The sequence below is a fragment of the Mobula birostris genome, chromosome 3 (genome assembly GCF_030028105.1).
Source record: "Mobula birostris isolate sMobBir1 chromosome 3, sMobBir1.hap1, whole genome shotgun sequence".
In the NCBI taxonomy this organism is placed as follows: domain Eukaryota; kingdom Metazoa; phylum Chordata; class Chondrichthyes; order Myliobatiformes; family Myliobatidae; genus Mobula; species Mobula birostris.
In genome coordinates, this window is record NC_092372.1 from 193,596,628 (window position 1) to 193,621,119 (window position 24,492).

Consider the following 24,492-nt stretch of genomic DNA (forward strand, 5'->3'; position numbering starts at 1 on the left):
GGCATTAACCTATGTGATGACCTGTCCTAGGCCCAGCACACAGATGCAATTAAATGGAAAGCGTGCCAGTTTCTTTGCTTTCTTAGAAAGCTAAGGGGGTTCGACTTGAAGGATGGGGAGATTTCAAGATTTCAAAAAACTGTATTGTCATTCTAACCATACATCAGCTCTGCAGGGCAGAATGAGACAGCGTTTCTCAGGAGCAGTGCAATCAAAACATAACAAACGCAACACTAAATAATAAACATAACAATAAATAGTAAAACACAACAGCCACATGTCAGTTAAAATCAAGTTATAAGTGTCCAGTGCAAGTTAAAAGTGTCGAAAGCAGAGTCAGGTAGAGCAGCTATTTAGCAGTCTGACTGCCTGTGGGAGGAAGCTGTTTAGTAGCCTTGTGGTTTTAATTTTGAGGCTCCTGTAACGTTTGCCTGATGGCAGAAGAACAAGTAGTTCATGGAGAGGGTGTGAGGGATCTTTAATGATGTACCGTGTCTTCTGGAGGCATCGACTCTGAAAGAGGTCTTGGACAGAAGGTAGGGAGATCCCAATTACCTTCTCTGCTCCCCTAACCACCCTCTGCAAGGCTTTTTTGTCGACAGCACTGCAGCTGGAGTACCAGGCTGTGATGCAAAAGGTCAGCACACTCTCAACCACGCCTTTGTAGAATGTAGTTAAGATGTTAGTGGGCAGTGATGCTTGTTTAAGCTTCCTCAGAAAGTGCAATTTCTGCTGGGCCCGTTTCACAATCCCAGTGGTGTTCCTGGACCAGGTTAGATTGTCCAAGATCTGCACCCCAAGGAACTTGGTGTCTTCCACTCTGTCCACTGTGGAGCCGCTGATGCTGAGGGGTGTGTGCTCAGGCTGAGACCGTCTGAAATCGACGATCACCTCCTTGGTTTTGGTGACATTAAGCATCAAGTTGTTATCCCTGCACCAGCTCTCTAGGTGTTTGACCTCCTCCCTGTACATTGTTTCTTCATTTTTGCTAATCAGCCCCACCACTGTGGTATCATCTGCAAATTTAACAATCAGGTTCTCCTTGATTCTGGCTGCACAGTCATGTGTTAGCAGTGTAAACAGCAATGGGCTAAGCACACAGCCTTGGAAGATGAAGAACACTGCTGCTTCGCACCATAGTTCATAAACTGGATTAGGTCCAAGGAAGTGTGCTGCAGAAAGTAGTTCCACAAAGGAAACATTGAGTAGTGTGTTTCCTTAAAGGCATACCTCCATTTATAAGAGAAACATTGGAGAGGTGGCAGCTGATGGAGTCTTACTGTATTTGATATTAACAAAGGGTTTTTTTTTCCAGGTAGAAGATCGGATAAGGAAGGCTCAGATCATCTTACTGAAGACCTTTATTCAGAAAGGCAGTCGAGACCTCGGTGCAGAGGAGAGGTTAGACACATGAACGTTGAATCCCCTTGCATCGCCGGTGTGAATCTTGAAGCATTAGATGCAAAAGCAGAGAGGATAGCCAAATACAAAGCTGAGAGGAGGCGACAGCTGGCTGAGAAATATGGAATTGCCTTGGATCCTGAAAATGATGGGAGCATTGCATCCAAATACTCAAGACCAAGAAAGGAAATTGATCTAACTGAACAAGTGCCATCACCGTCTGAAAAAGTTTACAGCAGTGGCTTAACAAAGTTGCAAAGTTCCAGGGATCAAATAGTTGATGAAACAGGAAGCCTGTCAGCTAGTGTACCTACGGAAAAATTCTCCTCGGATGGCAATAGTTTCAAAGAAAGAGAAACTCTGCTGAATGAAGAAAATCAGAAAAAAGCACTTGAGATTAGTGCCAAAGGAAAAAATTTGGAACCTTCAAATAGCAAGGATTCTACTGTGACTGACGTGCCAGACTCCCCACCATCTCCTTGGAAAGTTTCACTTGTATCACCGAAGCAGTTCTCAGAATCGTTTAACTCAGTTAGTGAGCAATCCCAAAGCTTGCAGAGTAAACAAGGGTAAGAATTTATTTATGTCAAAGAACTTTGTTCAGAGAAGTTTTGAATTTCTTAAAGAGCATCCTCAGATTTTAAATGAGTATTATTAATCCGTGCATGTTCATGTATTTTGAGTTATGAAACTTTATTTTAATGATTCTCACTAGATAATTAATAGTTTCAGAAATACAGAACTAATTACATAAGTTAGTTGCTTCCTAGTAATTTATGATTAATCTAATTTTTCTAAGCATACCAGTGTCACACATTTGATGGGGTTCATTTGTAGGTCGAAGCTTTTTCATTATCTTCCACTGGTTTCAAATGAACATTATATGTTTCAGATGAGCATAATATGTCCCAAATGGAAGAGTTCCATTTTTGGAATTGTTGAAGTTTGTCCTTCTGCATTTAAGTTATTCACTTTAAATTCACAACACTTTTTGTGTGTTTGTTACATTATAATAGTATTAGGCATCCGTTAGTCTTGTGAGACCATGGATTTGCACCTTGGAAGGTTTCCAGGGCCCAGGCCTGGGCAAGGTTGTATGGAAGACTGGCAGTTGCACATTCTGCAAGTCTCCCCTCTCCACGCCACCAATGTTGTCCATGGGAAGGGCACTAGGGCCAATACAGCTTGGCACCGGTGTCGTCACAGAGGTTAAGTGTGTTACATTATACCATTTGTGTTAAATAGCAGCTGATCGGATTTTGCTTAGATCAATGCTAAAACTAAAGATCTGCTGCAGTTGTCAATTAAATTGCTGATATTCTGGTCAGTGCACTGAGACAATGCATTTCAAATATAATATTCCTTCGTTTTACACGTTCCTATTGCTGGTTCAATGTAGTTTACACTCGGGTTAATTACTAAATTTGAGTAAGTCTGGTTATTTGAAAGGGCTCATTGTCCAAGATTGTTTATACTTTTGGGGCTTTAGCTTTGCCATAAACTTTAATTTGGCATTGTCAATAATCATTATTCAATTTGTTGGCTGTATCTCTGAATTAAGTTGCAACCAAGTTAAGAAGACAAAAATCTCAACAATATACTGTTTCTTGGCCAGTGCCTGAATACATGGTTGAGGTTCATGATTTTCTTTAAGTACAATAATTGGTAAACGATATTAATATGTGGATATTGTGAGAAGGATAACAATGATTTTGACTTTTGCACTGTAGATATCATCATATGATAGATTAACATGGATGTCAAAGTGCACTTTTATTCAGGCTGTGATTTTTGTTACCCCTCTCCCCGTCTTTCTGTGACCTGTAAGTTCTTCCTCGGGTTCTCTGTGTCACCTGCACATCCAAACCCTGTATGTCATACCATAATTTCAATCTCAAATGTTTTACAGGTTTTTCTCATTAGTTGCCTGCCCCGATTGACTTGCGGCTCAGTCAAACTTCAATTGTGATGTCTCTTATGAAATGAACTTTCCCAAAGCTTACAATGTACTTTATTCTCTGTCTACCACCACTCATCACTGCCCCCACCCCAAAGCCCTGCCACTTGCTCCAGAACTGCCACAAAGTCCTAAAACTGTCAACTATTTGTCTGTGACTTGCTCCAGGCATAATCTCAGCAAGTTGCACATGTAAAATCCATTTGCTTAAATGAAATTTAAAGAATTTACATTTATATAATGTCTGTCTTAAACATGCCAGAACACTTCACATACAGTAAATTGTTTTGAAATTTAAGTTAACTTTACAGACACCAGTGTAAAATTTTCACATATACTTTATTTCCAGAAGCAAATTAAACCTATTGCAGTAACTTGCTGTTGACAGTGAATGGTAGGAATACTTCAGACCCAAACCACAGTCACATATCTACTTTTTTATATGAAATCCAACCATGAGAACCTACTTACAAATTTATTATTAAAATACAAATATCCGCTTTATTTTATGGGCACTCTACCTTTTCAGTTTTTTGAGGGCAAATCAACATACTACAGCAGTTCGATTTCTCGACCCATAAAATCCAAAATAGACTATTTATGTTGAAACTTTGAATGTTTTGACAGTTTAGGTTCACAAAGCTCTGAGAAATTGAAATCAGAAAGTTTTTGCTGACTTTAATTTCAAAATTTCTGCAAAACAATTAATTTTTGGCACACAGAAGTCATGTAGTTTTCAAACAAGGACACAAAGTCATGAATGCAACATGTAAATGGTTGAATTAAGATTTGATTTTCAGTTCTGTATGCTTTGGAGTACTTTAATTTCAACCTGAAGAAGTGTCAAAATAGTGTGTCTTTCCACTAACTAATGCTTTCCATTTCTTGGTAGACCAGAATTTTGTTTTGTTGGTCATGGCAGTTTTAAAGAAATCAATGCAGCTTTTCTCTTGGCACATTTTCAGGGGAGACAGGGGGAAAAAAACATACTGTCATTAAAGCTTACTGCCAATCTTTGACATTCCATGGCTGATCAATGGCAAAAGTAAATGCAACTAGTCCTACATGTGACAGTGTAGTCTGCTTCTTGGAAGTATTATCCACAGTATTTTTATGGATATGAGATGAGCTCATGTAGCTTACCACGCCTGTCTTCACCTTGTATAGGAAACTAATGAAGTAGTTAAATAGCTTTATACTCTTCACATGACCCCTTCTTTTCCTGCTTCAAATATTGACCCGTCATCTTGAAGCTGTCAGTTCCGCCCCTTGGGTGATGGGTACACTTAACCAGTGTTATCACAGGAACTATTCAATTCATTTTGAAAACTGAAGTCCTGTTTTTTTTCAGCTCTATATATTTATTTACAAAAATATTGGCTTTGTATTTTCAGATGGTTAACACCTGATAGCTAGAAATCATCTAAGCTTTCTAAATCTGTTCGCGGTAACCAATGGTCCCTTTGTCTATCAACTGTACCACAGCAGCCCACCTTCATGATTTTGCCATTATTGATTTAAGGGGACTAACAAGAAGAGCCTGAGATAGTCAATGCATATAAAGTAGTTGGATTGATTGCAATTTAATAAAATATCAATATATTTAGTAAATATTGCCATGCTCCCAGTGAGTATAGACCAGCACGGCCACATTAAATCTGCTGATTATAGCTAAGTAACCGAACTACTGCATAAAGTTGTCATCATCTCCTCCAGGATTTCAGTAGTGTTAATTGCAAGTTAAGATATTTATAGTGTGGTGCAGCTTTGTGATTGGAATTCTGGCTGCCATTAAAATAATCCATGAATATAAGTAGCAACTTGATATTTGAGTTCCAAAAAATACTTATTTGAAAAAAAAAAGTAGTGATAGCAAAGCTGTAGCTCTGAATGCTACAGGGAGCTCTTACAGCTCGTAAAGTCTCCGTGCACTTTTTCACAGCCAGTGGGACGAGCTTAAGACGTGCATCAGTTTTAGAGCAGAAATCCGCAGCAGGGAGTTTAAAGATGGCTGTTTCCTTGCTGTATGTTTAGTGATGAGGAGGAGTACAATGCAACCAATTTATCACTGCGATTCTCTTTTTGGTGCAGCCCTCCTTAAAGGTGCTTAATATTTTTACAGGTACAGAATATATTTAGATTTCATTGATGTATTTCAACTTGTACTGTTTATATTCGTTCAGATTCAGCATACTGTATCAGATCCACCGTCCATTCTGTTTGGTCTTGCTGTTCCAGATGCTCAATGTTGTTCCATAATACATATCAACAAAATGTTCTCATCTAAAATTGCATTTGATCTTAAAACTGGTTTAATTGTCTACTTTTGTTGAATGTTTGCCTTTTGGTACTCACAGATTGTTTAGTATTTGGTGGTTCATTTCTGCTACGTGTGGACTCAGGTAGTTGTGAAGGCCTTGGTCAACTAGACTGGTTCACCCATATTCTGTGAAAAGTTATAATTGATTGTGGGGGGGGGGGATCAGAAGACAGCATGAACCTATGAAAGCTCTTCCAGTAGTCCAAGGAGCTTGCAGATGAAAACAAATTATTAACACTATATTTTGTGAATTTTACAGAAATTGTCTGCATCTGTAACAGAAGTCCTTTTGTTAATTTTACTCATTGTAACCTGTGCCCTGTGTGCCTGTTTAAAAACTTTTCAAACAAAGAAGGGAGTGATTTCTGCAAATGTTAGTAAGATCACAGTGGATAATTGCAGTAAAATAGGGAAGAGTACCTGCAGGTATGGAATTCGGGCATCAAATTGACTCTGGATGTCTCTGCTATACTTCCATATAGCAACACATTGAAAGTAAAGAATGAATGGTTCCTACAGAGAGATTCCAATGGCGAGACACCTTCCCTCATCAACTGGCCTTCCAGGTACTGTTGAATGTGATGCTTTATCATTTCCCGAATGGCACATTTTAATCATCAACATCTGCTTTTCACAATACTCATCAGACCATTGTGTGTTGCAGCCATCTCACATTAGTTTGACACCATTCCTGTAGAAGGATCTGTCTTTGAACTTCACATGCTATACTGATTATTTTTTTCCCCTGTATCATCTTAATTAACTTGTTGGGTTTTTGATGTGCATGACTAATTATTATTTGAATGACAGACATCAAATATCTGTTTCAGTTCCCAGTCACCTTTTAACCCAGTGGTCCCCAACCTCCAGGCCACGGACCGATACCGGGCTGCGAAAAATGCAGCGATGCAGTGGTAGCCGGAACGCACCCAGCACATCTTTAAGAAAAAAGCCGAAATAAACAAGCTAATTAATTAGGTGCCGCCGGGCACGTAAATGTCGGCCCAGATCAGAGGCGACAAATGCACCGCTGCATTCTTCGCGGCCCTGTATCGGTCCGCGGCCCGGAGGTTGGAGACCACTGTCTTAACCAACCATCGATAATCCCCATTAGCCAGGTTTGTTGTGATTATTGCTGTGAAATGCTCTTGAGTGCTAGTATAAACTGAGGAACTGGTCGCATAATGGATGGAGAAGCAGCCTCATCAGCAAATCATAAACACAAGCAATTCTGCAGATGCTGGAAATCCAGAGCAGCACACACAACATACTGGAGGAACTCAGCGGGTCAGACAGCACCGTGGAAATGAATAAACTGTTGATGTTTCGGGCCGACACAATTCTTCAGGATTGGAAAGGAGGAGGGAAGATGCCAGAATTAAAAGGTTGTGGGGGAGGGGTGGGGGAAGGAGGATAGCTGGAAGCTGATAGGTTAAGGCAGGTGGGTAGGAAAGGTAAAGGCTGGAGAGGAAGAAATTTGATAGGAGAGGAAAGGGAAGGAGGAGGGGATCCGGGGGAGGTGATAGGCAGGTGAGAAGAGGTAAGAGGTCAGAGTGGGGAATAGAAGAGGGGAGGGGGAGGGTATTTTTTTAACCAGATGGAGAAATTGATATTCATGCCATCAGGTTGGAGGCGACCCAGATGAAATAATAGGTGTTGCTCCTCCACCCTGAGGGTGGCCTCATCATGGCACAAGAGGAGGCTGTGAACCAACGTGTTGGAACAGAAATGGGAATCAGAATTAAATTGTTTGGCCACTAGGAATTTCCGCCTTTGGACGGAGCGGAGGTGCTCCATACTTGTCCTTACCTGCCACCCCATGAGCCTCCGCATCCAACACACCGTTCTCCACAGCTTCTGCTATCTTGAAAGGGATCCTGTCACCAAACATACCTTTACCTCCTCTCCACTCTCCGGTTTTCACAGGGATTACTCCCTCTGTGATACACGTGTCCATTCATCCCTCCCCACCAATCTCCTTACTGGCACCTTCCCATTCACCTCCATTCAGGGCCCCAAACAGTCCTTCCAGGTGAGGCAACACTTCACCTGCAAATCTGCTGGAGTCCTTTATTGTGCCTGGTGCTCCCAATGTGGCCTTCTCTACATTGGTGAGTCCCATCAGAAATTGAGGTGAGTCCCATCAGAAATTTGGCCACTTCATCGAGCACCTCCACTCTATCCATCAAAAGTAGAACTTCCTGGTGGCCAAACATTTTCATTCTGAATCCCACTCCCATTCTGACATATCGGTCCATGGCCGCCTCTTGTGACACGATGAGGCCACCCTCAGGGCGGAGGAGCAACACCTTATATTCCGTAACTTCCGCCACGTCCAACGGGATTCCACCACTAAGCACATCTTTTCCTCCCCCCCCCCCCTGCATTCCGCAGGGATCGCTCCCTATGCAACTCCCTTGTCCATTTGTCACCCCCATCCCTCCCCACTGATCTCCCTCCTGGCACTTATCCGTGTAAGCGGAACAAGTGCTACACATGCCCTTACACTTCCTCCCTTACCACCATTCAGGGCCCCAAACAGTCCTTCCAGGTGAGGCAACACTTCACCTGTGAGTCGACTGGGGTGATATACTGCGTCCGGTGCTCCCGATGTGGCCTTTTATATATTGGCGAGACCCGACGCAGACTGGGAGACCGCTTTGCTGAACATCTACGCTCTGTCCGCCAGAGAAAGCAGGATCTCCCAGTGGCCACACATTTTAATTCCACATCCCATTACCATTCTGACATGTCTATCCACGGCCTCCTCTACTGTAAAGATGAAGCCACACTCAGGTTGGAGGAACAACACCTTATATTCCGTCTGGATAGCCTCCAACCTGATGGCATGAACATCGACTTATCTAACTTCCGCTAAGGCCCCACCTCCCCCTCGTACCCCATCTGTTACTTATTTTTATGCACACGTTCTTTCTCTCACTCTCCTTTTTCTCCCTCTGTCCCTCTGAATATATCCCTTGCCCATCCTCTGGGTCCCCCCCACCGTCTTTCTTCCCAGACCTCCTGTCCCATGATCCTCTCGTATCCCCTTTTGCCTATCACCTGTCCAGCTCTTGGCTCTATCCCTCCCCCTCCTGTCTTCTCCTATCATTTTGGATCTCCCCCTGCCCCTCCAACTTTCAAATCCCTTACTCACTCTTCCTTAAGTTAGTCCTGACGAATGGTCTCGGCCTGAAACGTCAACTGCACCTCTTCCTACAGATGCTGCCTGGCCTGCTGCGTTCACCAGCAACTTTGATGTGTGTTGCTTGAATTTCCAGCATCTGCAGAATTCCTGTTGTTTACCTTATATTCCGTCTGGGTAACCTCCGACGTGACTGCATGAATGTTAATTTCTCCTAGTTAAGAAACATTCCTTCCCCCTCCCCACTTCTATTCCCCACTCTGACCTGTTACTTCTTTTCACCTGCCTATCACCTCTCCCTGGGTTCCCTCTTTCTTCCCTTTCTCCTATAGTCCACTCCTCTCAGATCAGATTCCTTCCTTTCCAGCCCTTTACCTTTCCTATCCCTATCACCTTCTAGCTATCCTCCTTCCCCTCCCCTCACCTTTTTATTCTGGTGTCTTATCCGTTCCTGTGCCCAAAATGTCAATGGTTTATTCATTTCCGTAGATGCTGCCTGACTTGCTGAGCTCTTGCAGCATTCTGTGTGTGTTGCCTGGCTACATCAGCATTCACTAAACCTTAAATCAGGATGCTAAATTGTTTTGTGATTGTATGTTCAGGAACACAATAACGGACCTAGTGGATGTAAGTTTATTTTGTTAACTACAGAGACGTGAAATACATCATATAACTAGTAAACAAGCAAGAAGAGGGTAACTGTTTATGTGAGAGAGAAGCTGATTATCTATCTGGTTCAGTCAAGGTTACGCTAGAAATTCTCTCAATGTGGATGACGTAGCAAAAAGGGAAACAATTATGGCATTCGCTGTGTCAAGAAGTATAATTAGGCCAAGCATATTGTGAGTACATCCAGGAAAAGATTACCAGAGGTGATATTAATTTATCAGCCTTGGATTACTAAATGTACAAAAAAAGTGATGCAGAAGTGAAAATATCCTAGATATTATACAAATTTAGTAACATTGTGTCCTACAATATTAGTTAAGCATTTTGTCTCGAAACACACTCGGGAACAAGCTGCTTTTGGAAGTGATCCTGTTCAACCTCACTGATATAAAGTAGATCACGGTCGGTGATTGTGTTAACTCAGGAAGGGCAGCAGCACAGTAGTTGTTTTTGCATTTGCATGGAATGCGCCCAGAGCCTGTTTGAATTGCCCAGTGGTTTGATCAGATACTGTCACCGGCAGTTGAACAAATATCTGGATAGGAAAGGTTTCAAAAGGTATGGCAAATAGGACTAGCTTGGATGGGCATCTTGGTCTGCATGCACCAGTTGAGCCAAAGTGCCTGTTTGTTTGCTTGTGTGACTCTTATTTGTTCCCCCAGGTAGCAAGTCAACTGCACTTGGTATTTCCAGGTCGTCGGCTGTCCATCTACTGGACTGGCCGGAGCCTATTTCACTGCACAGTCAAAGGAAGCATGAGAAGTCTGCTCAGTGATCCATTACTGCTACTTCTTCTTCCTCTGACTTCTAATGGTGGATGGCAGTCCAACTTAAAGGTGCATTACCGCCACAAACTGGACTGGAGTGTTGCATAGAGAGTTGGGAAATAAAATCCCTACTAGTTCTTTATCAAATGAGAACTAAATTACCCCAGAAGGCCCTTTAGATTGTAAATAATGGAAGACAATATTGTGAATTAAATTAGAGTCACTTCCATAACTTAGGTTTCATTTAAAAACTTTACTATCAACCCCCAAAGATATTAGTGCGGCCTGCATTCGCTTGCTTTCAACCGTACATGCTTCACATTGTAAAAGAATGTGTTCAACTGTTTCATAATGATGACAAAGCCTACACACCCCAGAGTGATCACACACAAAATGCTGGTGGAACTCAGCAGGCCAGGCAGCATCTATAGGAAGTAGTATAGTTGACGTTGCGGGTCGACTGTACTTCTTCCTATAGATGCTGCCTGGCCTGCTGCGTTCCATCAGCATTTTGTGTGTGTTGCTGAAATTTCCAGCATCTGCAGATTCTCTCGTGTTTGCGCACCCCAGAGTGATGTTTACCAACAAGATAGAAGGAATAATTAAGCATAGTGTTCCCGATTCTAAGTTTAGTCAATATATTTCCTTCCCTTCTTGTTTTACCCCCTTCTCCCATCAATCCAGCAGTTTTGTGTATTCTGTAAAGGGGTCTCCAGCTTCTCATTTGCAAAGTGGAAGGTCTATATCCATAGATGAACTTTAACAGCTTGTTTGGCCAAACGGTCAATCCGCTCATTCCCCTCAACACCTCTATGTGGAGGGACCCATAAGGAAGAGACAAGTAAACCAATATTTCGAATGTGAAGTAAAGATTGAAGAGCTTCCAGCAGTAAATCTGACCTACTGCTCAAATTACATGTTTTAAGACTAGTCAAAACCGAAAAAGAATCTGAACAAGCTACGACTTTGCAAGGACCAGTTTCCTCCACCCACTGCAAGCCCAAAATGATGGCAACCAATTCTGCTGTATATATTGATAAACGGTTTATAAGGAGTTTCTTTATCGTTACCTGTACCGCAGGCACAAAAACAGCCACACCAACATTCTCAGTAAAATTAGCTTTTGTTCCATCAATAAAAATGGTTAACATACCACAAAAATTTTCCTTAACAAATTGATGAACCAGCAGACCCTCAGGTATACAACCAACACACATCAAAGTTGCTGGTGAACGCAGCAGGCCAGGCAGCATCTCTAGGAAGAGATACAGTCGACGTTTCAGGCCGAGACCCTTTGAGACCCTTTTACCTCTTCCTAGAGATGCTGCCTGGCCTGCTGCGTTCACCAGCAACTTTGATGTGTGTTGCTTGAATTTCCAGCATCTGCAGAATTCCTGTTGTTGACCCTCAGGTATATCAGGGTCCGTGGACTTCATTAAATCATGCAACCTAAAATCAACTAAAGTCATTGGGGAAAAAACCACGGTGGGGTTATCGATAAAGCTACAGTGGAACATATTGCATAATCCAGCAAACCCATATTCCTAGCGTATTAACTAAAACTAAAACAACTCTTCTTGTGATGTTCCCAACGGTCTTCCAACACCTTTAACAAGGTGATCATTTCTCTGTCCCCTCAAATTAATCCAGTATGTTAACAACAACTTCAACCTCTGCAACTGTAAGGGTAATTGTCCCATTTCAACCAGTAAAGCTGAAACAGATGACATTACTGCACCACAACACTGCTGTCCTTGGCAGCAGGGCAGAAAGTTAGTAAAAATCAGAAATAAAAACAAATTGCTGAAAATGGTCAGCAGGTTTGGCCCCATTTGTTTGGGGGAAATGGACAAACACTACTTTGGGTTTTTGGTTCAAGACTCTGGGTCAGAACAAAGTAAACAAGCTGGTTTTCAGTGGAGAAAGGTTTGGAGAGAGTTGTATGTGGTATGTGAAACCAAGGACCAGGCAAGTTTGAAGCCTGTAAATGCTGCTTTTCAGTGTTATCTGTTTCAAATGGTAACCTGTGGATATTCCCCACAAGCCAGACAGTACTAATAGAAAAAGAAAAACTCAGCCAAAGAGATGACCAGCAGGGCAGGTGTGACCAGTGCTGGTGCAGAAAGGATGAGTTACATAAAATTGTAGAAATCAACATAGAGTCCAGAAGTGTACAGTAGGTGAAGCTGGAAGATGAGATTTTGTTCTTTAAGCTTGCATAATGTTGGAGGGTGTGGGATGGAGAATTAAAGTGGTGGCAACAAGAAGATCAGGGTCACGTCAGTCCTCAGGATGAACAGCGGAAAGCTAACTCTATTCTTTGCATGTGCATCTCACATCCTGAGGTGAGTGAGTGTGTGGGGGAGGGCTTAGGGTCTAAGAATGGATGTGCTGGCATTGGAGAGGGTCCAAAGAAAGTTCATGAGAATGGTGCTGGGAATGAAAAGGTTAAGCTCTGGCCCTGTAGCTGCTGAAGTTTAGAAGAATCAGGGAGTATCTCATTGAAACCTATCAAATATTGAAAGGGCTAGATGGAGTGAACATGGAGATCATGTTTCCGATAGTGGGGGAGTTTGGGACCAAAGCTCAAGTCATTTTGTATATTTAAAGCTGAGGTTGATTAGTAAGGGCGTCAAAGGTTACGGGGAGAAGACAGGAGAATGGGGTTATGAGGGGTAATAAATCAGCCAGGAGGGATTGGCGGAGCAGACTCAATGGGTAGAATGTCTTGTGGGTGAAACCGCTTGAGCAACAGTGAGATAGCCAGATCTAAGTGATATCATGTGACTGCAGAGGGTGAGGGCCATTAGGGACGATATACAGCATTTAGAGAGGGTTTGTGCACTTGTGGTGACATAGGAAAATGCTTGGAATATGCCTGCGTGAAAGCAGAGATGAGAAAGTTGTTCAGGGTTTTAGTTTGACGGTTGCTGCTAAAGATTTGCTGGTCACTTGCATGCTGCGTTCATTTAGAAGCTGGGATTCCCTGGCTCTTGAACGTCCAGGTTACTTTCATTACACGCAAATGGCCCCTAAATCCAGAGTAATGGGACCTCATTCAGTGTCGTCTTTCCAGTATGGCTTCCCCTAAATCTGACCCAGTTAAATTAGAAAGGGCAAGTTCCCTGAGAGCTGAGATCCATTTTCAAGTCTTTACCAAATTAATTGATGCCACAAGTTCAAGGTAAATTTATTATCAAAGTACATATACATCACCATATGCAATCCTGAGGTACATTTTCATATGGACATGCTCAATAAATCCATAATAGAATAATAATCACAGTAGGATCAATGAAAGACCGCAGTAACTTGGATGTTCAACCAGAGTACAAAAGATAACAAACTGTGCAAATACAAAAAGAAGAAAAAAGAGATAATAATATTGAGAATGTGAGATGAAGAATCCTTTAAAGTTTCCAATCTGTCCCTCAATTTAAATATTTAGAATCATGAGGGGAATTTTGAAATCCTGAGCTTGTTTCCTATGGCAAAAGGAACGCTCAGGACAAAATATAATCACTATTACAAAGGGAATTGTAAAATTAAACAGATGATGTCTTTGAAATGCTATGGAACACGAGCGGAGGCTAAAGAGAAGAGACTTTGCAGGACTAGTTTAGGTTTAATTTCATGCTAGGTCAGTAACATGGGAACACAGTAATTTAGATGATGTATGTAAACTTTAATGAGCTATTGAATACAATTTAATGTTCAGTGAAATAGAAGTGAGTATTTCAACAAAGCATGGTTGACGATGAATCGTTGTAGGTTAAACAACAAAGATGGATTTCACCCTATATACCTAATGACCCATTGTCACAACTAAACTCAGCATAGGGCAGCTGATCATCACTGGAATTTAAACAGATCCTATGAAAGGCAGGATAGCTTCGTAACTACTAGTTGTAGCTGCCAACAAGTGATGTTCTAGCCTCAGAATTCCTAAGTAAGCAACCTTTGCAGTACTTAACAAAAATCATTTGGCTGGTAAAAGTCGAAATGTACCTGGAACAGCCAAAACCCAGTTGACCTCCTTTGCTCCAATTTCTCCCATTATTGAGAATGTTACCAATCTTTTCACTGACTTCGCTGGTTCTGAGGTCAATGTTAACTGTACCTTTTTTCAGCAAGGTCAATGTTAGGATGTTCATAAGCACTTGGAAAATAAAACTTCTACTTGACCTGCTGAGCTCCTCCAGCAATTTGTTTGTTTTTTTGCAGGAAATTAAAGTTAGCTAGAGCTCACAGAGTTGGTGGGAGTTGTGAGTGGTGGAGTGCAACTTACTACAACCCTGAGGTCACTGAGCCCCATTGGAGTTTAAAACCGGGCATGATCCTATGCATATTGTACAGATTTCAAGAACTGGCGGTAAAACACGTTACGCAGTTCGTGCACTTGAGTTTGTGGCATCTGAAAGTGCTTCAACTATGGAGAGAGATTCTCATGAATTCGTTGTTTGAAGCCACAGCTTGTGAGATCAAGTTGTGCCCATCTCCATGGCAGCCAAATTATTTTGTTTTGTACATCTGTACTTGTGCACAAAGAACTTTTTTTGAAGAATTGTTTGTGAGGTAGACCGATTGGCTTGCTTTGCCGATGTTAGGTTTCATTAAAGTACCACAATAAGTGAGGTTGGTAGATTTCCTTCTCTGAAAAAATTGGAGAGCCGTACAAGTTTAAGCCAATCTCATAATTTTTATCATTAATTTTGCTTGTTTATTTACAAGATACAGCTATTGCCAGCATATATTATCTATCCCTAGTTACTCCTGAACTGAGGCATTTAAGAGTTGTCAACATTGGTGAGCCTGGTGTGACACAGAGGTCAGACTGTATAATGAAGGCAGATTCCCACTCTTGAAGAATGTGAAACAGTAGGTTTTTATGGAAATCTGAGATTTCTGGATGTACTTGCTATCACTAGTTCGTGTTTAAATTCCAAGTACTTGAAGTTAACTTCCCCAACTCCTCATGGTGACCCCTTAACTCTCCCAACTCATATCTTTGGATCAGCGGTCCAGAGCTCTGTTGGCTGTCCAATAACTTAATAATCTCTTTTTCTATTACCAATACAGTTACTCTGTCCAAATTTCTTTAAATTCCTCAATTTAAATTTCCCAGCTACCGTGGTAGGGTTTAACTTTTTGTTTCTGGACTAATAACCCAGACCCTGAAGCAGCATGTGGAGAGAATGTTTCTTATGGTGGGAGTATCCAGAACTAGAGGGCACAGCCTCAAAATTGAGGGTGACCCTTTGGAACAGAGGTAAGGAGGAATTTTTTTTAGCCAGAGTGTGGTAAATCTGTGGAATACTCTCCCTCAGACTACAGTGGAGGGCAAGTCTGTTGGTATATTTAAGGAGGAAGTTGATAGTTTTCTGATTGGTCTGGGCGTCAAAGGATGTGGTGAGAAGGCAAGCGTATAGGGTCGATTGAGATCTGAGATCAGCCTTGATGGAATGGTGGCGCACTCAATGAGCTGAATGGCTTAATTCTGCTCCTATGTCTTATGGTCTTATAACCACTATGCTACCAAACATATTTTTCAAGTTAAAACCAGCTAACCCATGGATGAAAAATGTTCAATTTTATTATCATTCTACTGTACGTATGCACACCACCAAACAGAACAACATTCCTCCGCACCAGAGTACACAATAGAGTACATATAACTTACAACACATAAAATAATATTTCCACAAATAAATTACAAAACAGTAAGGTGCATTTGGTGACACAAGTTTAAAAAGTAAACAGTGCAATGCTACTGGTGCTTCATAATGTTCAAGGGCCCTGCAGATGCAATGCTTCTGCTAACTATCTCAGATGGTTGGAAGGGAGACTCTGATGGTCCTCTCGGCAGTCCTCACAATCCATCTTGTAGGGTCTTGCAGTTTGATGCCTTGCAATTCCCATACCAGATGTTGATGCAGCTGGTCAGGTGCTCCTGTGAGAATTGGTTAGAAGTGGTGGGGGGGGGCGGGGGGGGGGGGAGAGCCTCGCTGCCTCAATCTCCTCAGGAAGTGGAGACACTGCCTTCTTGACCAAAGAGGTGGTATTGAGGGACCAGGTGAGATTGTCCATTATGTGCGCTCCCAGAAACTTAGTTCTCATAGAAACATAGAAAATAGGTGCAGGAGTAGGCCATTCGGCCCTTCGAGCCTGCACTGCCATACAGTACGATCATGGCTGATCATCCAACTCAGAACCCTGTGCCCGCCTTCTCTCCATACCCCCGATCCCTTTAGCCACAAGGGCCATATCTATAACTCCCTCTTAAATATAGCCAATGAACTGGCCTCAACTGTTTCCCATGGCAGAGAATTCCTCAGATTCACCACTCTCTGTGTGAAGAAGTTTTTCCTCATCTTGGTCCTAAAAGGCTTCCCCTTTATCCTCAAATTGTGACCCCTCATTCTGGACTTCTCCAACATCGGGAACAATCTTCCTGCATCTAGCCTGTCCAATCGCTTTAGAATTTTATACATTTCAATCAGATCCCCCCCCCCCCCCGATCTTCTAAATTCCAGAGAGTACAAGCCTAGTCGATCCAGTCTTTCTTCATATGAAAGTCCTGCCATCCCAGGAATCAATCTGGTAAACCTTCTTTGTACTCCCTCTATGGCAAGAATGTCGTTCCTCAGATTAGGGGACCAAAACTGCGCACAATATTCCAGGTGTGGTCTCACCAAGGCCTTGTACAACTGCAGTAGTACCTCCCTGCTCCTGTACTCGAATCCTCTTGCTATGAATGTCAGCATACCATTCGCCTTTTTCACCGCCTGCTGTACCTGCATGCCCACTTTCAATGACTGGTGTACAATGACACCCAGGGCTCGTTGCACCTCCCCTTTTCCTAATCGGCCATGAAGGAGCCATTTATGTGCAGTGAGGAATAGTCAGCCTGCACCTTCTTAAAGTCCACAATAATCTCTTTAGTTTTGTATACTTTGAGACACAAGTTGTTGAGCTGGTACCATTCTGCCAGTTGTTCTGTCTCCTCTCTGTACACCCTCTCATCATCGTTGTTGATGAGGCCAGCCACTGTTGTATCATCAACGAACTTGATTCAGTTTGAACTGGATCTAGCAGTACAGTATAGATAGACACATGAATATGAGGAAAATGGAAAGGCATGGATATTGTGTAGGTAGTGGTTTTCATTTGGGGGGGGTTGATTTATTTTCTAGCTGGTTCAGCACAACATTGTGGGCCGAAGGGCCTGTTCCTGTGCCATAGTGTTCGATGTACAGTCGCGCGTCAGCAGCAAGCTGTGCATGCAACCCTAGGGGGTGCTAGTGCTCAGAGTGCTGGAGCTAGAGATGCTGCTGCCAACACAGCCTGACTCTGGTCTTTCTGTCAAGAAGTCCATGATCCAGTTACAGAGAGAAGTGTTGAAACCCAATGAAGACAGTTTGCCCACAGTGTACGCATCTCTTTAAAATGCATTCATTCAAAAAATGTCAAATGAAATTAATTTGCTCAATCATTCAAATCAAAGGAAAATATTTAGATAATGTCCGATTGACCTTCATTCTAAATTATGTTCTTGCTGTTGCAATTTTTATATATATATATAATATAATATATCAGCATTAGCTCAACTGTTCTATTTCTGGTGTTACTGCCAGTAATCGGACATCGTGCTTACAAAGGGGAAAAAAAGATGTCACCTGCCTAGTTGATCTTCCCGGGCTCTTGAAAAGCGCTTTATTTTCTTTGCAAAATCCATTAAGTTTTTAAAATAGTTTTTCCACCGTCAGAGCAGTTTTTAAGGCTATGTTAATATCAGGTCATCGTTGTCTCCAACAGAATAATGCTGATCAGATTCCCCTCAGCTCTGGTTTATGGTTGCCTTGAAATGAGATTTATGAGGAATACCATGAATTCACACGAGCTCTCAGTACCGTTAACACTTGCTGAGGCTGTTCGCTGATAGGTGCCCCAGGATGAAAAAGAAGTAAAATGTTAACTGGCGGTTTTTGAAATTGGAATTGCCTCCTGCAATCCCCTTTACAACAGTTTCTATTATTTATTATTTAAGATTTCTAAAGGTCATTGCGTTTAACTGCTGTTCAGATGAAAATTTTGAATGACCATCCTAAAACGAAAATTGCCTATATTACCACGCACACTAAAGCTGACAAATTCTGCATTTACATCCACAAGACTGCAGTGCTATTAAACAGTTGGACACAGAGCCAGGCCGGCAATCTAATGCGCAGACAAGTGCCAATTGACAATCAAAGATTTGAATCCAAGCATGAAACTTTGTGCATTGGCCACAGCAATAACTCAGTCTGCCGCCCTCTGCCTCTGGATCCAAAGGGCGTGTGTTCAGTCCCACTACAAAGACTTGCGTGCAAAACTATCTTGGGCAGCTCTCAAAGTGTGCTGTGTACTTTAGAAGTGCTATCTTTTAGTGAGTCATCAAATGATACTTCAACTAATTTTCTTCAGAAGTGTACATAAAGGACCTCTGGATACTATTTCAAGGAGGAACATTAGAGTTGTTCCCAATGTCATCAGCAGTATCCCTCAATGAGCATTACAGAAAATTGATCATTACATTGAGAGCTTCTTACATACAAAATGACTGCTGCACTCCCTGCATTTCAACAGCGACAACTCTTTTTTAAAAAAAAAGTACTTAACCATCTATAAAACATTTTGGGGCATCTTGAAGTTGTGAAAAGTACTATATAATCACCCCTATTCCCTTCATGTGGCTGCAGGCAAAATTAGAATGTTGACTTTCCCATACAGTACCCTGAAAAAGTATTCATCCTGCAACCCTTTGTTCACATCAATGAGTATTACAAGCAGGGATTTTGGTCAATTTTTATTTGTGAATCACAAGCTCCTTTTTTTTACACACAGTAGGGCCCCAAAAAACATGTTCAATTTTAAAGCATGAAAAATTTAAAAATTCAATAACGGGATGTCAGCACTTCAAAAGTATTCATTCCCCTTTGCTCAGTACCTAGTTAAACCACCTCTCACAGCTATTATAGCCAGTAGTTTTTTTTTTGATAAGTCTCTATTGGCTTTGCACAACGTGATGGAGTAGGATTTGCCCATTTCTCATTGCAAAATTGCTCATTTGTGGAGCAGGGGTGGACAGCAATCTTGAGGTCTTGCCAGAGATGTTTGATCAGGTTAAGGTCACAACTCTGACTGAGCCATTAAAGGACAATTTTCTTCATTTGAAGCCACTCCATGGTTGCTCTGGCAGTGTGTTTCAGGTTGTTGTCCTACTGAAAAACCAATTTCTCCCCCGGTGTAAGTTTTCTGGCAGAGGCTAGCATGTTTATATCCAGAATCTCTTTGTATTTAGCAGCATTCATCTTCCCTGACCAGATTTCCAGTCCCTGCTGCTGAAAAGCATCCCCATAGCTTGTTGCTACCTCCACCATACTTTATAGTAGGGATGGTGTTACCTGGCTGATGTGCAGTATTAGATTTGCACCACAGGAACTGCTTAGTGTTGAGGCCAAAATGTTCCATTTTAGTCTCATCCAACCACCTGACCTTCTTCCACATCTTTACAGTATCTTCCAAATGATGATTTGCAAAGTCTTTACAGGCAAGGATATGCTTTTTTTTTTGGCCACGGCTTCTTTCTTCCCATTCTTCCATAAATATATTTTTTTTTTGCAAGGCCTTAGAGATTGTGGAGCCTTGTACTTCATCTCCTGTTGCAGCCACTGACTTCTGCAGCTCACTCAGAGTGACTGTTGGTGTCACAGTAACCTGTCTTACAAATGCCGTTCTTCTCCAGTGATTATGTTTAGAGGGGCGGTATGATCTGGGCAGTGTGGTTATGGTTTCATACTACTTTCACTTTTTCATGATGGTACTGATCTCTAATGGTCTTAATACCCTTGTGCCCTTATTCAGATTTGTGCTTCTCTATAATCATTTTCCTGACTTGTCTTCAATACTGTCTTGTCTTAATTTTGATTTGGTCTGTTGAAAATCTACCATACTGTTGGATCTTACAGAGAGATGGGTTATTTATTGTTATCAATTCATTGAAAATAGGTGATCCTCCCATTTTCTACATCAATGAATTGGGTGAGTTGGTGAGGAAGGAAAGTTAGAGTAGTAATTACAAAGGGGATGAATCCTTTTTCAGCCTCACAATTTTGGTTTTTAATTTTTAGTAAATTGTTGACAGCTTGTGGAATTTTTCTATTGATTTGACATGATGTACAATGTTTTGTAGATTAGCTCAAAAAATCCTTTAACCTTAGAAAATGAGACAGTAAAATGTGAAAGAATAGTTGTGTGGGCTGAAAACTTTTTTCAAGGTACTGCACCTGAAAACAAAACAATCAGTCTACACATTTTTCATTTGAGAACGTTTGTCTGACTTTCTCAGGTGTAGCTTGTAGTCTCAGTTCATAATCATTCCTTTTGATGCGGGTTCCAGAGGCGTTTTCCTAACATTCCTTCCTTCAGTTCATGTATCGGTCAGTAGGTTTTTACCTGAGCAATTTATCTTACAGCCTTCTGTTCATTGACTATGAAGGTTAATTAAATGAAAAACCACTGCATATGGACAGGGTCTTGAATTAATCTTTGAAATTCTGTTCCCTTCTATCCCAAGCTGACCTGTACACAATGACTAATTGATTTGTTTAATATCTTTGCCCTTAAATATGACCAACAGAGACTTGAGATACCAACTTCTCCTTGAGTGACTTTGGTAAATAATGCATGTCTATAGATTCTGTTGATGAAACGTCGACCACCTCCTGTTAACCAGGGATCAAAGGCATACCGCGGTTGTTCCAGGGAATTGGCATGAAATCTTCTGGCATAGTATTCTTTGTGTGTGCTATTATGATTGACTCTCGATCTACAGAACTAAGTATAGGTCAGCATAATCCTTTCAAATTCTCAGTGGAATTCCCTAACTGCTTGCTTTTTCTTCGTTTAGATTATAAATATTACAAGGAGCATCATGGATTGTTAGGTCAAATGCTTCAGCCCCACTTTGATTCTATTAGATCATTAGTCGCCTGCCTGATCTTTGGATTAGTTTATGAGTGCATAAAGTCTTAAATAATGTACATGGAGCATTCTAAACTATTTGTTAGCAATCTGTCTGGGTGAATGAGTGTAAACCAACCGCTCTGTCAATCTTTACACACTGGTAATATGCAGCCAGAAGAGAGCAGGTCCTGGATGGTGTTATTCCTTTTAAAATCACAACCTCAAAAAACCAGGAAGGACAATGGTAGTAATCACATGAGAATGCCATCACTGACAGGTTTCCATCTAAAATAAATATTGTCCTTACTTGGAACTGGATTGCTGTCTCAGCAATTTTTTCCACGTGCTTGGTCTGAATCCAGCCCAGTGGGATACGTTGGGTAAGCCTCAAAGAAGCACAACTTGGAACTCAAAACAGTTTATTTAAAATCTGTCCAAGTGCCACAAGCAAAATAACATAGAAGCATCACAAATAATATGTTTGATAAAATTAGCAAAGCAGTGTTGCAAATAACTGCATCCCAATCAGACGTCTGAAAGCTGGTCTGTGTCTTACATTAACCATGGCTGCAGTTGCTGACCCCTTCCTGTCTACAAGTGGTCAAATCTGTTAGCAGTTGCCTTGAATGTCAACCCTCACACTCTAATTGTTACTTATTTTCTAACTGATGCTTTGATGGAGTTCTTTCGAGTTCAGTCTAAAACACTAACAAGTACTTCAAATAATCACACTAGCAAAAGCCTGTTAAATACTGAATTCGACACTTGTTACCTTGACCTGGCATGAGTCCATGCAAAAGATTTCATTTTAAATAAACAAGCATTTCAGAACACAGACACAAGGAAATCTGCAGATGCTGGAAATTCAAGCAACACACACAAAAAATGCTGGTGAACACAGCAGGTCAGGCAGCATCTATAGGAAGAGGTATGGGACCCTTCTGAAGTGTTGACTGTACCTCTTCCTATAGATACTGCCTGACCTGCTGCGTTCACCAGCATTTTTTTGTGTGTGTTGCACGTATTTCAGAAGTTTATTTCAAACTTGTCGTCTTTGGAAGATTCACCGCTAGATGACCAAATTTAGCTTTGCCTTGATTTGTGCATTCTTGCTGCAGACATCCTCATCCTCACATGATCACATCCTCATCATCAATGGTCCTAAATCCTAGAACCCAACGGCACTGGGAATGCTTTCATCAGAATTTCAGCAGCAATTCGAGAGTGCTGATCGCTGTCACCTTTAAACGAGATGCGGTGAACATTGGCCATGCCCCTGATGCTCAAACCCCAAGTGTTAATGAAAGAATATTTTTGTCACGATGAACGTTTCAGGATGATGTAAGATTGGGTGACACCCTGTCGTTAAAGGAAATGACAGTATCATACAAATTCCCAGTTTGGCTGTCTGACTGTTTATGTAGCATGAATCAAGTCCAGAAGAGTGCAGAGATTAGTACAGGACACCCAAAAGTTGCGATATAGCTGGAAAATAGTGGTAACTTTACTCTTGCCCAATATTTTAACTATTTAACATCCACGCAAACCCAAAAATCATGATTGAAAAGTGTTGCCATTTTAGTTGTTGCAGTGTATCACACTCAAATGGAATTACTAGATCTGTAAATCCTAATTAGAATTATACTCTAAAAAGAAAAGTTACAGCACCAGCTAAGTATTCAGAACTCTAACCTCTAACCGTGAAATGCCTTTGATTTTTTTTCCTCACAAAAAACAGCTAATGCAATACCTAAAGCAAAACAGATCATTGTGAATATTTTAAATAGAAATAGTGGGATAGCAATGTAAAAGCCAAATCCACTACGTAAACCAGGTTATGGATTGCTAAAATTACAGATCCATAATTACTTACACTGAATGTTTTCGACAAAACATTTGATTACGCACAAGATACGTCATCCCTAATGCTGTAGTTTTGTATGGACCAAGCCTAATGCCAAATTCTGCTTTAAAAAAAGCTTTTCTTTAGAGCCAAGCATTATTCAGCTTCATTCTATACTTAGTTTCTTTCTATTCCTTAACCATTTGTAATGTATATAGTCCTTCCCGGCAAATTATAAAAATTTTCATTAAAGTCTCTCTGTAAATTGTCTTTTTTTCAGGTAGTGGTAACTTAGAGGTTTAGTTTGCCCCAGGAATCATTACAAATCTGTATCAAGAGCACAGAAATATTTTTCCCCAACAAGTCTGTGCTCTGCTTGAGCCAGTTTTCTTCCATCTTACCCCAGCAATGTTTACTTCCATTCCTTTCTTCTGATAGGATCTGCACTATTTCGATGGAAAGTGGGCTTAATGCACAGGATTAGCGATTAGCTTGTGGAATCGCAAAGCCTCTACTAAATTACTAGATATATCATTGACTATTCTTTTAATGCCCTCTAGTTCCGTTTCCCCTCTTGTATACATTTTTCAGTGCAGTGTTTTAAATAAGGTTCTAAATCCTACCATCTTTTTTGTTATAGTTTCATCATCTATTTATTTCTAAACAGGACTCCAAGAGTGAAGAAAAACAAAATTGAAATTATATTTCCAAATATTTTCTTTGTTAATTTGCAATTTTTTGTCTGCATTTCCACATACTTGCAAAACATTTCTCATCACTGCTTGTCCTTAATTATATTTGGTAGCAGTTTCTGTTTCTTTTGGATTTCAGTAATACTCTGTTTTCTTTTCTATTTGTTACTGCTTTTATCAGTTCATTTTGAAGATTCAACATTTTCTTAGCAAGCAGTTTTCCAGTTTATGCTGAAAGGGGTTTCTGTCACAAACAAGAGAAAATCTGCAGATGCTGAAAATCCAAGCAACACACACAAAATGCTAGAGGAACTCAGCAGGCCAGGCAACATCTATGGAAAAGAGTAAACTGTCGATTTTTTGGGCTGAGACCCTTCATCAGGACAGGAGAAAAAAAGATGAGGAGTCAGAGTTAGAAAGTGGGGGGAGGGGAGGAAGAAACACAAGGTGATAGGTGAAATCAAGAGGGGGAGGGGTGAAGTAAAGAGCTGGGAAGTTGATTGGTGAAAGAGATACAAGGCTGGAGAAGGGGGAATCTGATAGGTGAGGACAGAAGGCCATGGAAGAAAGTAAAGGGGGAGGAGCACCAATGGGAAGTGATGGGCAGGTAAGGAGATAAAGTGATAGAGGGGAATGGGGAATGGTGAAGGGAGGAGTGCATTATGTATTCTATGGTTCTGATCACACGACATGC

General features: G+C 41.2%; 1 protein-coding gene across 29 annotated transcripts in view; it reads left to right on the forward strand.

Moving 5' to 3' along the window:
- svila (supervillin a) overlaps positions 1-24,492 on the forward strand; it is a 279,438-nt gene that overhangs the window by 144,374 nt on the left and 110,572 nt on the right. For 27 of the 29 annotated variants that reach the window (XM_072253924.1, XM_072253940.1, XM_072253926.1 and 24 more), the window contains 2 exons: positions 1,316-1,970; positions 6,161-6,244. In XM_072253924.1, the coding sequence (XP_072110025.1) occupies positions 1,316-1,970; positions 6,161-6,244 (739 nt within the window). The remainder of the gene's footprint in view (positions 1-1,315; positions 1,971-6,160; positions 6,245-24,492) is intronic. The other 2 variants (XM_072253934.1, XM_072253950.1) reach the window with 1 other exon arrangement.